General features: G+C 35.4%; 1 protein-coding gene across 1 annotated transcript; it reads left to right on the forward strand.

Moving 5' to 3' along the window:
* The first annotated feature begins 2019 nt into the window (after positions 1-2019).
* On the forward strand, positions 2020-12872 carry sgk2a (serum/glucocorticoid regulated kinase 2a). The gene is made up of 13 exons (XM_036591475.1): positions 2020-2121; positions 4427-4504; positions 4594-4646; positions 4899-4956; positions 5131-5214; positions 7624-7755; positions 7916-8028; positions 8890-8926; positions 9021-9107; positions 9190-9285; positions 9792-9947; positions 10397-10486; positions 11728-12872. The coding sequence occupies exons 2-13, from the start codon at positions 4487-4489 to the stop codon at positions 11887-11889; spliced, it is 1086 nt and encodes a 361-aa protein (XP_036447368.1). The 5' UTR covers positions 2020-2121; positions 4427-4486; the 3' UTR covers positions 11890-12872.
* The last annotated feature ends 756 nt before the right edge of the window (positions 12873-13628 follow it).

The following is a 13628-nucleotide window of genomic DNA, read 5'->3' on the forward strand; positions in this document are numbered from 1 at the left end:
GATGCTCAAGATTCTGCATTATTTCTAGGTCATCATTTGAATTTCATTTACTTTTTTATTTATTTGATCTACTCATAAGAGGCTTTCTTGTCAAGCTTAAGTGCACAGTGTTATTAAAGCAAAAGGGGGACATAACCACCAAATACTAAGAAATTCTGTAATTTATATAAATGGGTTCTACTTTTCACTCAAATTGTTATGCTGATAATATTATTTGTAATTAGAAATTATATTAAATTAGAAAGGAATGCAGAATAGAAGCACTTTCAGTGTTATATCTCAGACTTTTGGACCTCACTGCACACACATGGGGGTATTAATCTCTGACCTCACAATGATTCGATTCCATTAGGAAATGATTCAGTGAACCTTGTCCAATTTGGTACAATTCTGAATCATTTTCAAAATTTAATTAAACACACAGATGTGACTTGAGGAATTAGTCAAAAAAACAATACATTTTATAAACATATTTATTTACAAGAAGTGCCACAATTCAGTTAAGCTAAATTCAGTAAAACGAGCACATTTCCTGAGTATTATTTTAATCAATCGTAGTTAATTTTAACATTCCAAAATCAGTGCAGGTGGATTGCCACTGTCAGGTTAATACACTGTGATGCACTGATGCCTTTTTCACCCCTAAAATGTAGTAGAAGTATGAATACCCTGCATGGCCCCTATGCAAAGCATCCAGGACCTCCGAGATGGGTGTGATTATATTTGGAGTCATGACTCATAGCACTTTCCGGCGTTATGCTATTGTTTGTCATTTTTTTTCTACATAAGAGTAAGTTGTAGGTGTTCATTGAAATCTGGGCAGTTTTTGGCAGACTTGGTGCTACTCCCGAACCCCTTCTTCAACTCATGGTAATGTTTATGCACTTTATATGATATCGGCCAACAGGTGGAGCAAACGCACATTCTGAGCCACTGCAGAGAAGCATCGGAGCATCTGCAGCGTTTACCCTCACACCTTCTGCAGCTGTTTTGTCGCTTATGAAATTAAACTTCATTATTTTGTTAATTAACAGGGAGTTGGGACTAAATACATCTAACACAAGTCTTAATTTGTTTTTTGATTAACTATTCTCTCTCTGATGGGAAAACTATAATAATGTACAGTTCTTCAGTAAAAGAGTCATGCCTCATCAACATAAATAAATGTTTAATTCAAGATCTGTTGAACTGTTTTGTTTAGAGCACATACATACATATAATATACATAATCATACACAGATAACACATATAACATATATACATATGTATCTTAAATGCAAACATTTCCTAGCAAATCTGATGCTGCATTCTCCTACTGATATTTAGGCACAATGTTCTAAGCCTTTTTGCCCAGCCCTGACTTTAAAGGCATATTAAGCCAAATTTCAGCATAATTAAATAGTTAAGGTGTAAACAAAGTCATTCAGAGTGGTTTGGTGTGAAATGTTCTGTTCTAGAGAAACTTAGAATTGTTCACACAGGTGGTGATAGGAACCAGATGTCTGTAGAGTTTAAGGTCTCTAAAATCTCCCTCACATAAAACTACTACAAGAAATGGTTAAGAATACACTACTTTATGTCTGAAACACTGTATCACTAAAGTTTTGAGATCAAAATACATATTGCTATTATCAACATTGCATGTAAAAACTCAGAAGACACGTGTAGGTCCACTTCTGGTTTTGGATAGTAAATAAAATGGCTCTGTTTGTGTTGTAGACATTGTGACCTCTGGTTCCTATCAGCACCACTGTAAAGACATCTCACATCAAGCCACTTTGTTTACATCACAACTTTTAACCTGAATTATCTAATCCACTTTCATTTCAGGAAACAGCAGCTAACCTCTGGTTTCTTTTACTTTCTTTCTAATAAAAGCTGCAGTCCTAGTAAAAAGAAAGGGTCTTTTTCCTTCCCGGAGAGCAGCCAAATCATCCTGGGGACATTTGGTCCCCACAAGGTGCTAAATACAAACGGCGCGCGCTAGCTGTCCCAGCCCAGTTCCTCCAGCCTGTACAGTTTAGTTGATCATTCACTCACCATAAAGTCGCTGCATTAGTAGCGACGAGAGGCTGCTGAACAAACCAGAACCGTCTCAGTCCGGATTTCACTGACACACAGGTAAAACCATCTCTCTCTCTCTCTTAAACACAGCGGAGGCGCGGACAGTGTTATACTAGCCTTGTACAAGCGCTAGAAGCGTTAATCAGATCTCTATCAGCGCTCTCCTCCGTGGAAAGCGCCTGTTTGTTAATATCAGCGCTCACTGCAAAAAAAGCTCCGTCACGTCTTGTTTACAGTTTGAGCACTTTGCTGCTCTTATCTCTCTCCGCGCTCTAGAGCAAGAAACTGAAGGAGGCACGTTTTTACTCCTACATAACGTTTTGCTTCCCACTTTCCTGCAGTTGTCTTTCCCGATTAATGCATTTTGTAACCTACCTATAACAGGGTAAACTACTGTATACTGGCATTTAATGAACACGAGCAACGTTTAGACCAGTCTTTTTGCTGAATTGTTGAAGGGGAATTCCGCCGCTTTTTCAAAATTTCTGCATCATTTAATGCTTGACATGTGAACAAAGTCATTCAGAGGAGTTTTGTAGAGTAGCTTACTGACTACTACTAACTTACAGTGGTGGTGGTGATAGGAACCAGGGGCTTTGACGTCTACCATGCAAATTACATAGCCATTTTATTTACTGTCCAAAACTACCAGTAAACCTTCACGAGATTTTATATGTAATATTGATTATGGTAAAATAGTGAGTGGTCTGTTTTCTTTGTGGGCTATTTTTGCCGTAGAACAACCTTTATGTATCCCCCACCATGAATGGATTAGATACATTTTAGACCAAAATTTTATTACGACACTGCCATAAAATAATGTCATAACACCAGGCAGTGTATTCAGAATATTTCATGTAATAACTTTCTGTGAGGGAGCTTTTAAAGACGTTAAACTCCTCAGACGTCTGGTTCCTATCACCACCACTTTGAAAAATTCTGGCTCAGTAGTTTCTCTAGAACAAAGCACTTCGCACCTAAGTAATCTGAATGATTTTGTTGATATGTCATTTCATTATGCAGAAATTTAGAAAAATTGATGGGGTTCCCCTTTAAGATGAGAAATTCATTCGGAGTGGTTTGACGTTAAATGTTCCGTTCTAGAAAAACGTACCAGCTCAGGTCTGATCACAGTGGTGGTGATAGGAACCAGACGGCTGAATGCTCCTAAAGCTCCTTCACAGAAAGTTATTACAGTTTATGGGTTTTTATAAGCTTCACACATCGTTTATGATAGTTTTGAGATACGATTTTGTTCCTATTTTTTTATTTTTTTTACACCATGGTGGAAAAGTCTATATATTACTACTATTTTATCACTGTTAGCATATAAAACGAATGTAGGTTGATTATTTTGGATAGTAAATAAAATGGGTATATTTGTGTTGTAGACATTGTGACCCCTGGTTCCCATCACCACCACTGTAAAGAAAATCTTAGTTGTGTTTTCTTCCCCCCAAAGCTGTAGTGCTCATTAACCAGACACCTCGCACTTTAAACTTAAACTGAACCAGCAAACCTCCCTTACAGTATTACTGTATAACTCCTCCTGTAGCATAATGCTTATTTGCATTACTGTACAAGTTAATTTTTGTTTACAAATACTTGTACCACTCCATAATATTCTGTATATAATAGTTTTATAGTATTTTTATAGTGCGTGTCTACTTGACCTGCATATGTACAGACATTCATATCTACATATGTACAAGTGTATGGAATATATATATATATATATATGCATACCTGACACCTGTTTAAGTTGATGACTATCCATATATTTGGTGCATTCTAACTCCATTATTTGTAACATTAGGCTTTTTTTATTACTGTCATGTCATATGTGTGTGTGTATATATATCGCTGCTGTCAAAAGAAAACCATATGTTTTTGACATAATTTGAAAATGTCTGTTAACCTTTAGAGTGAGTATAAATTTCATGAAGAATGGACCTAAAGAAATGACCCAAAATTTTACATCAAATCACTTTGAATTACTCTGTTTCCATTTTATATATACATATATATGCATACCTGACACCTGTTTAAGTTGATGACTATCCATATTTTTCATGCACTCTAACTGCATTATTTGTAACATTAGGCTTTTTTTATTACTGTCATATGTTCTGAATGCATAGCAGTAAATAGAGGCCAGTTGTCCAGTTCCTTTATTTGAAGAGACAGTGTTTACTGTGTAAACCTGATGGGAACTGTTTGTTACAATGTCCTTCATGGGTTTGTTTCGTATCACAAACCTGAAGATCCAGTTTTGTGATGCCACTGTCTGTATATTCAGCAAGGCGACAGTTTTCATAGTGGTCGAGTCATCAAATGTTGACCATTTGCCTTTGAAACACAGCTTTGATGTAGCTTCTGCTGCCCTGTGGGAACTGGGTGGACAGCGGAATGGAACAGAAACATGGCACATTATAACCAAGTAAGTCCTTTTTTAAATGTTTTCAGACCTTTACCTTGATTTTATGGCCTTGTGTTTCTTTTTTGAATAACTGAACGTTTGTCCTTCAGCCACCGTCCCCTACGACCAGCGATGTGAATCTGGGAGCTTCAGCCAATCCTCAGTGAGTTTTCTGTTTCGTTGTGCATAAAAAAACACATACCTGAGCATCTTATATACACTTTTATAACTTAAAAACACTGTATTACACAGAGAAAAGGTGCATTTATACAGAACATATGCACAATATTCTCATAGACCTGTGTGGAAAAATGACCTTCAAAGGTCTTTAAACTGTAATCTAGAACGATTTTGACATATGTACAAGAATATAGTGTTATAACCATGCTCATTTTTGTGCCTTGTTCACTTTCAGTGCCAAACCCACTGACTTTGATTTCCTTGCTGTGATTGGGAAAGGAACCTTTGGAAAAGTAAGTGTGCTGCAGAAAGCTTGTAATACAGCTTGAGAAATGATTAACTTCTTAATAGGAAGCTTGCTGAACTTTGTTTACTGTGCTATCTTTTGAATATACTGGAGAAGATTTAGAATTTACAGCTTTTTTTGTCCAAAGCAATGACAGACAGTTTGACATTATCAACTGCAGGTGCTCCTGGCCAAACTCAAAGCGGATGGAAAATTTTATGCCGTGAAAGTTCTTCAGAAAAAAGTCATCTTGAAGAAAAAAGAGGTTTGCATTACTCACCTTTTAAAGCACCTTTCTTTGTGCCATTATTTTGAGTAATTTGTTTGACAGTGGGATTAATTAGAAGCAAATGTGGACACTGACTCATTTGTTGCTGTTCCACTGATCTAATCTAATCAGTTTGTTCTGTCCTTTGTACCATGGCAATCATTTATAGCTGCTAGCCAAGTACTTCTTAACTTTTCTTTTAATGTGTCTGTGCCTGTGGGTGCTGCTTTCACATTTTCCATGTTGCAATGTCAAATGAGTTGTGAAATGGGTTGAAATCCTGCTAAATGTGCTATTTGTAATGCACTAGTGCTGTGTAAGTCATATGAGTCCATTGTCTCAAATAAGCAAAAATAACAAGAATGAGCCACTGTTTGAGCAGATGCTAACGGCATCTCTCCTGAACGCTCTCCACACTGTACCATTGTTGCTTGTTGTTCATAGTGAAGGCGCTGTTGGACAAGGCTGTTCTGTCTAGGACGGTCACTACTGATTATATTAGTAATCGAGTCATGTATTTTTATGATTAACTGAGTAGCCAGATCAAAAGAAACGAAATTGAACTGTATATATTGTTGATTTATTGCATAATCTGAGCTTTTGGAGGACACATTATATTATCAGCTACATTTCTTACTGAATAATCTGTTTTGATGGTTAATCAAGTTGTCCAGTTTTCAAAGGCCAGGATATTTTACCCATTATTTTAGTAATAATCAAAATGGTGCAGATATTTTTAAAAAGGCCATGTTATCGATCCTATTGATACTTTGAGTAATCTATATTGTTTATTAATTAAGTAATCTGTTTTTTTTCCAAAGGACATATTATATTATAGATTATATTAGTAATGGAGTACTCAGCCTAAGCCTTCGCCCTAATTGAGACATCACAGTTGTTAATTATATATTCATAAATGAGTAATCTATTCTGATGATGAATCTAACAGAATTTTGATTTTAGGCCATATTAAATTCTCAATTATATTAGTTATCGCATAATCTGTTTTGATGATTAATTAAGTTATCCCATTTTTTAAAAGCCATAATATGTTAACCATTATACTCTATTAGTAATACGTCAAATGGGCAATTAATCGAGAGTTTTTCAAAAAAGGCCATATTATAATATCAGTTATGTTAGTCATTGGGTAAACTATATTGTTTATTAATAAGACCATATTTTGTTATTATCTATTATCTATGTTATAGATTGTATTTAGTGAGGGAGTAATCAGCCTAAGCTTTCACACTAACCAAGCCATCACAAGACTATATAATATGATTGATAATATTTATGATGAAGTGATTTATTTTCATGATTAATCAAATAATCAGAGTTTTGATTTTAGGGTCATATTATGTTATTGATTATATTAGTTATTAAGTTATTAATATATTAGTTATCTATTTTGACAATTTATCAAACTATCAGAGTTTTTTCATAGTGTATTATCGATTATATTAGTCAAGTAATCTGTTGTGATGAATAACCAAGGCAATATTATATTATTGATTATATTAATAGGCTAATTATGTATTTTGACGATTATTTTTTAAAATGGTGCATTATATATTAGTTATATTAGTATTATGTATTATATTATATAAGTTATCAAGTTATCTATTCTCTTGATTAAATGTATAATCAAGAGGTTTTTCAGGCTATATTATATTATTAATTGAATTCATAATCAAGCAATCTATATTGTTGATTGATCGAGTAATGAGAGCTCATATTATCAATTATAGTAGTAACCAAGTAATCTACTTTTACAATAATCCGGTAATGAGGTTTTTAAAGGCATTATATTTTTTAATATATCAGTAATGGAATAAACTGCTTAGAAAAAATAGTAATCATAGATTTTAAAAAGGGAATACAGTAAGAATTTAATGGACTATTAAAAATATTTGAAACAATATTTGGCAAAACATGCATATAAACTGCATTATGCATTATTTTTATTCAATAGCCAGTGAATTATTATAGATGATTAATCAACAAGATCAAATTTCAGGAATGATTTTTTTAAATCAAGCAATTGAGTTTAACCCCTTACAAAGTTTTGATTGGCTTTCAGAACTGAATCTTGTAAATGTAACTATACTCTCTTCTAATCGATTTATGAGCTGAGACACTCATAATTTATTTTTACTCTGTGAGGTTATTAAAATAAAAGCAGCAAAGTAAAAGTACTTTATTAGAAAATAACTTAAGTAAAAGTTATGTGATTTAATTCTACTTCAAAAAGTACCTTTATAGGGGAAAGTATACTCAAGTACTGTAATGACAGAAAATGTAATTCATTACTTTCCACCTCTGTCTACCTGCTCAATGTTCACTTGTGAGATGCTAAGTTTGATCAAGTAACTGTGACAGACCTAGTTGGTCTTTGTCTTCCAGCAAAAGAATATAATGGCAGAGAGGAACGTGCTGCTGAAGAGCCTGAAGCATCCGTTCCTGGTGGGCCTCCACTACTCATTTCAAACCTCAGAGAAGCTTTATTTCGTCCTCGACTACGTCAATGGAGGAGAGGTGAGTAAGTCCCTGGCACACATGTATTACATGAGTTCTTATCATGGGACATGTTTGCTCTCAGGTTGTTTCATGATACCACATTTTCTGTGTCGATAACAAAGTTCAAATATAGTTCAGATTTAGATGACTACAGTACATTTCTTTTCTTTCTCTACAGTTATTCTTCCATCTTCAAAGAGAGCGATGTTTCTCAGAAGCACGAGCCCGCTTCTACATCGCTGAGGTGGCCAGTGCAATCGGCTACCTCCATTCCCTCAATATCATTTACAGGTCAGTGACTGAGACCATTTTCTGTTTTTTTACACTATAATATCAAAGGTCACAATTATAGGTAATTATTAGTTAATAATTAGCTGGAGATTTGCATATGTTTCAGTTTTTACACTGGAGGTTATTTGTCTCTGATACGCAAACTCTGATATATACACTGACCAGCCACTTTATTAAGTAAACCTACCTTGTATCTACACTCTTTGTCCATTTTATCAGCTCCACTGACCATACAGGAGCACTTTGTAGCTCTATAATTACAGACTTTAGTCCATCTGTTTCTCTGCATACTTTGTTAGCCCCCTTTCACCATGTTCTTCAATGGTCTGGACCACCACCACAGAGCAGGTATTATTTGGGTGGTGGATCATTTTCAGCACTGCGTTGACACTGACTTGTTGGTGGATCAGACACAGCAGTGCTCCTGGAGTTTAAACACCTCAGTGTCACTGCTGGACTGAGAACTAAAAATATCTGGCCAACAGCATCCTGTGACCACTCTGGCCAGCAGCATCCTGTGACCACTCATGAACTCATGAAGGACTAGAGGATGACCAACACAAACTGTGCAGCAGCACAGTTGGACAGTGAGTGTAGAAACAAGGAGGTGAGCGTAATGAAGTGGCTGGTTGATCTGCATAAGGTTTTTCCAGTAAAGTATTTTGGAATCCTTGGAAGGCTTTGTCATTGGTTTAGATTAGGTATTGTTTAGGACATAATTGGTAGCCTTTTAAAAAAGTCGCTACTCAATTAATCATCAAAATAATCAATAGATTACTATTTCCCCTTGTAGTGACAGCCCTGATAAGATGAATTTATTGCTCATGTGACTTCTTTCTGCTCTTTAATGTACTCATACAGGGATTTGAAACCAGAAAACATTCTATTAGATGCTCAGGTAAGAAACCTAATTGTCTTTGACTCTGATGTGTTCCAAACTTTGTAAAAATATCTTATAGTTTTTTTACACTAAATGTCTTGCCCTGTTCTAGGGTCATGTGGTTCTGACTGATTTTGGCTTGTGTAAAGAAGGATTAGAACCAGAAGCCACCACTTCAACATTTTGCGGAACGCCTGAGGTGAGCAGAGCAAGAATATAAATAGATATGTTACTGGATTCGGCTTTGATCTCTGTCATATGATTTCCCTCTTTTGTCTTAGTACCTGGCCCCGGAGGTGCTTCGGAAAGAGCCATATGACCGCACGGTGGACTGGTGGTGCCTAGGAGCGGTGCTGTATGAAATGCTCTTCAGCTTAGTAAGTTTCAGTAACAATTTGTCATATTAATACCTTGTAACTACATTTTCACATTATTTTTCACATTTTTTTTACATTATTTAAAAATTCCAGCTGCCCTTTACATTGTATGTATATGTAGTTATGAATGGACTGCAAAATTACTTTTATTTTGTATTCCTTTCTAACTGAATACAACACTTTTGATTACAAATTATGTTATCAGCATACTTTATCACCTTTTTGCTTTAATGACAGCATGCACTGGAGCTGGCTCACACTCTGACGACTAACAGTGACAAAGTTATCTGATGAGTAGATTAAATCACCTGAGACCTATCTATCTATCTATCTATCTATCTATCTAGCTAGATAGCTAGCTATCTAGCTATCAAGCTATCAAGCTAGCTAGCTAGCTATCTAGCTATCAAGCTAGCTGCCATGCTTCAATGTTATATGAGACCATATGAAATTCTACAGATTTAGAATTTTCTCTTTGTGTCTCTTTCATAATGTGACTCGTACAGCCTCCATTCTACCGCCGAGATGTAGCTGAGATGTATGATGCCATCTTATACAAGCCCCTGCAGATGCCTCCTGGTAAATCTGATGCGGTGTGTCACCTGCTGCATGGGCTTCTGCAGAAAGACCAGCATCGGCGATTAGGGGCCATCGCTGACTTTGTAAGTAGAACTCAGGTCATTTTTCTCAAGTTGGACAATCCCATTGAAGCAAATTAGAAACTGTAGTGATTTTAGTTTAGTGCCACTGCATAACATTGAGGTTCCAGTTTAAAATGCTGCACTACTAAATTGGACTGTATTGTTATCACTAAGAAATTTGAAATTTATAACACATCTAAATTTAGATATTTAGACTAACTGAGTTATCTGGTACAATTTCTTATTAGATTAAAATTAGATTTTTGTCAGTGTTTTGTAAAGTCTAACAACAGTTGCTTTGAAAAAATGCATTTGTTTGAGGTGAGGATGGATAGGTGAAATTGAAATACAAATGTAATGAATGTGTAGAATGCAGCCAATATCAAAAACTCTACACTCCTGGTTACTGATACTGTGCATTTGGGCAGATGTAATTATTAATGAAATGTATGCATTGTTTTGATTTGCAGCTGGAGATTAAAAATCATGTGTTCTTCAGCCCCATTAACTGGGATGACCTCTACCACAAGCGCATCACTCCACCATACAACCCAAATGTGGTAGGTTGGAACACTGAATCAAGAGCATAATTCTAGACCTAAAGTGTACAGTAAAGCGGTTTCTGTGTGCTTAAAGAAGAATTCCATCAATTTCTGCACAGCTCAATCATTAAAATGTATACAAAGTTTTTCAGAGTGGTTTGATGTGAAATGCATTTGCTCATAGCAATGGTGGTAATAGGAATCAGATGTCTGAAGAGTCTCTAAAAGCTACATGTCTTAAAGTCACTACATGAAATGGTCACACACATGTTACCTGATGCCAGTGACACTGTTTTACAACAAGCTTTTGGCCTAAAATGTTTTTTTCATGGTATGTGAAGGCAAAAAAAACAACAAAAGAAAGCTTATTTTTTCAGGTAGAGCATTGTTTTATCATTATCAACATTACATATTACATATGGTCCAAAATAATAACTGTGCAGGAGAAAGCAAAAATCTAAAGAGATTTTATTTGAAGTGATTTTGGTACATTTATACTGGTGTAAACTGGTGTACTATAATGTAAAGAACAGCGACAGTGTTGAAATTTTTAGAAAAAATAATAGAGATACATGCTTTTCTTTGGAGAGCGATGATATAAAAACTTAGAAGACATGCACTGGCTAACTGGTGGTTTTGGATAGCAGATAAAATGGCTACCTTTGTGTTGTGCGACCCCTGGTTCCTATCACTACCACTGTAAATAAATCTGAGTCAGTAAATTTCACTAGAACTATTTCACATCACACTCTGAATGACTATGTCTCAGTGAATAAATTATGCAGAAAAAAATCAGTGGAATTCCCCTTTAAAAGTACCAGAACTCATTTTCAGAGTGTTTTTGATTATCATTTAATCACACATTGTGTTATTTCATTATGACAAAGTATTGTAAAATCACGATTAGCTACAGTGACTATATATAATAATAATTGCGAATGTATAATCATAAGTATCTTAATAACTAGGGGTGGGCAATATGATGATGTGTTATAGTTAACATGATAAATGACTTTAAGATATACTTTTCTTATGGAAATCATCAGTACTTGTAGATAACTGTCTACCCTTTATGCCATTATTTTTTATTTTACTTTTTTTAACCAATTGTTTGATTTTTCCTCCCATTCCTTCTTAAATAGTTTATTTTTTCAAGTTTATTTTTTGTTATTTTTTTCTAATATGTATTGAACATTATTGATGATTGTACTCATTCTGTTCAGTTTGTATCACCATTGACTATTTCTTCATTTCCCCAGAGAGGTCCAGCTGACCTACAGCACATTGACCCAGAGTTCACCAGAGAGGTGGTGCCAAACTCTGTGGGCCGCACTCCAGAGCTGACCCCCAGCCTGGCCACCAGCAGCTCCAACGCCTTCAGTGGCTTCTCCTACGTCTCCAGCGACAACAGCTTCCTCTGAGCCTCTCTGTGAAGGCCGCTCAGGTGCCTTCCTGCACTGACTGCAGTCTCTCCACTGCCTTATTGAACCACAGAGCACAAAGCCAAACAAGCAGAATATTGTAGTTTTCTGTGCCCTTTACTAGCATAAACCACTGATGGGCTACGAAGGCATATACAGCTGGGAAACATAATATAGCACTCCTTCAAGCTTTTTTCCATTGTGGTATTTGAACATAGGCATTTACAGTGTGCAATGCCAATGGGAGGGCCAATTGGGGAAATAGCAACAAAATGTCCATTAAAAAAGTAGAGTTCAGATAGTTGTATACAAAAGTTTGGCCAAATTACTTGTTGTGTTGATTTTCTAAGTGAAAATAAGTTGACACCTCATCTACACTACTGCATATTGTGGTGCATAATTAATGTTTATTTGCTGAATATGACATATTGGAGAAAAAATAAAACAGAATGTGGCCCGTGCAAAAGTTACAGCACATTTTAGATTTTATGGTTTATTTTTTTACCAATTTGTTAAACTTTAAAGCACTAAAATTTGCGGAAATATCCCATATTTAAGTTTGTTCCCTGTTCACTCAGAAAATCAGCAAAACTTTTGCATATGACTGTATATAGTTTCTTTTTCCTTGACTATGAATTTTAGTGCATATGGTTAACTCAAACCGTCCACCTGTCTGATGTTTATGCTCATTCTTTACTCAGTTGTAAGATGAATCATGTATAAATAAGTTGGACCTCTTGTTATGTACACACTAATAATAGGCCCAAGCATAATTACTGTAATTTGGAAAACAATGTAGCAGTACGTGTACCTTTTAACAAATATACTGTTATTTTCAAGGTTGCTCTTTGATGCATTCAAGCTTTCTTTTTAGAAAAATGATACAATTAGTGACTATAATTCAATGTTAAGTGATTGCTGAGTATTCTGAAGAACATGGTATACATATTTGAGCATTTAATTAAAATGTTCATTGGTTAGCACCTGCTTTGTGCTTTGGAGCTTGTGTTTTGGGTTAGTATATGAGTGCTAAGTCAATGTAAAAGAATGTAGGTTGTTTCCTGTTGCCATTCTGCAGTGACTTCTCAGTCATGATATAGGTTTTTCTTAAACCTAGAAAAAAATCTTCAGACGCGAGTCTGTTTAGAAATGGATCTGCTGAGAATGAGTCAGCTCACATTAATTTCCCTCTGCGTAGGCACTGTTTGTTTATTTTTCAACTCAGGTGAGCTCAGCCATGACAGCACGCTCATGGTTTGTTTCATTTGTATTCATGTAGACACATTCTACATAGCAGCTACATTACTGAAAGGAAAAAAGACAGATTTGTCTTTTTTTAAAAACACAGAATTGTTGAATGCTAAGTGCTAAGCTTTTGCATTCATGGATGTGTGGTCTTTTTATTTGGAAGAACTTTGCAGGTTGTTCATGTCTGTAATGTAAGGCTGACAGATGAATCGTTTTTCTACTTTCGACTAAAAGAGTGCAATTTTTTTTACTCGAAACGGCTGCAGCTTTAGTAATAAGCTACATTATCACCAAAGTTCTCTTACATTTTAAGTGTAAATTTTGACAATAAATGGTCTTAAACGCTAATGCTAATTCACCCTTTAACCCTGAAGGTTGGCGCAAAGACCGCTGGTCACCATAGCAACATAGACAACAATCTCGCCTAGCTAGTAGCTGACGAAAAGGCAAAGAGAAAGATTTAAGATGAACATTTATTATTTGGGGACGAA

The sequence above is a fragment of the Colossoma macropomum genome, unplaced genomic scaffold (assembly GCF_904425465.1).
Source record: "Colossoma macropomum unplaced genomic scaffold, Colossoma_macropomum, whole genome shotgun sequence".
Taxonomy (NCBI): domain Eukaryota; kingdom Metazoa; phylum Chordata; class Actinopteri; order Characiformes; family Serrasalmidae; genus Colossoma; species Colossoma macropomum.

Coding starts and splice junctions, on each gene's coding strand:
- sgk2a (XM_036591475.1), top strand. Junction 5,215..7,623: donor TCATCTTGAAGAAAAAAGAG/GTTTGCATTACT, acceptor TTTGTCTTCCAG/CAAAAGAATATAATGGCAGA. Junction 9,108..9,189: donor CATTTTGCGGAACGCCTGAG/GTGAGCAGAGCA, acceptor CTTTTGTCTTAG/TACCTGGCCCCGGAGGTGCT.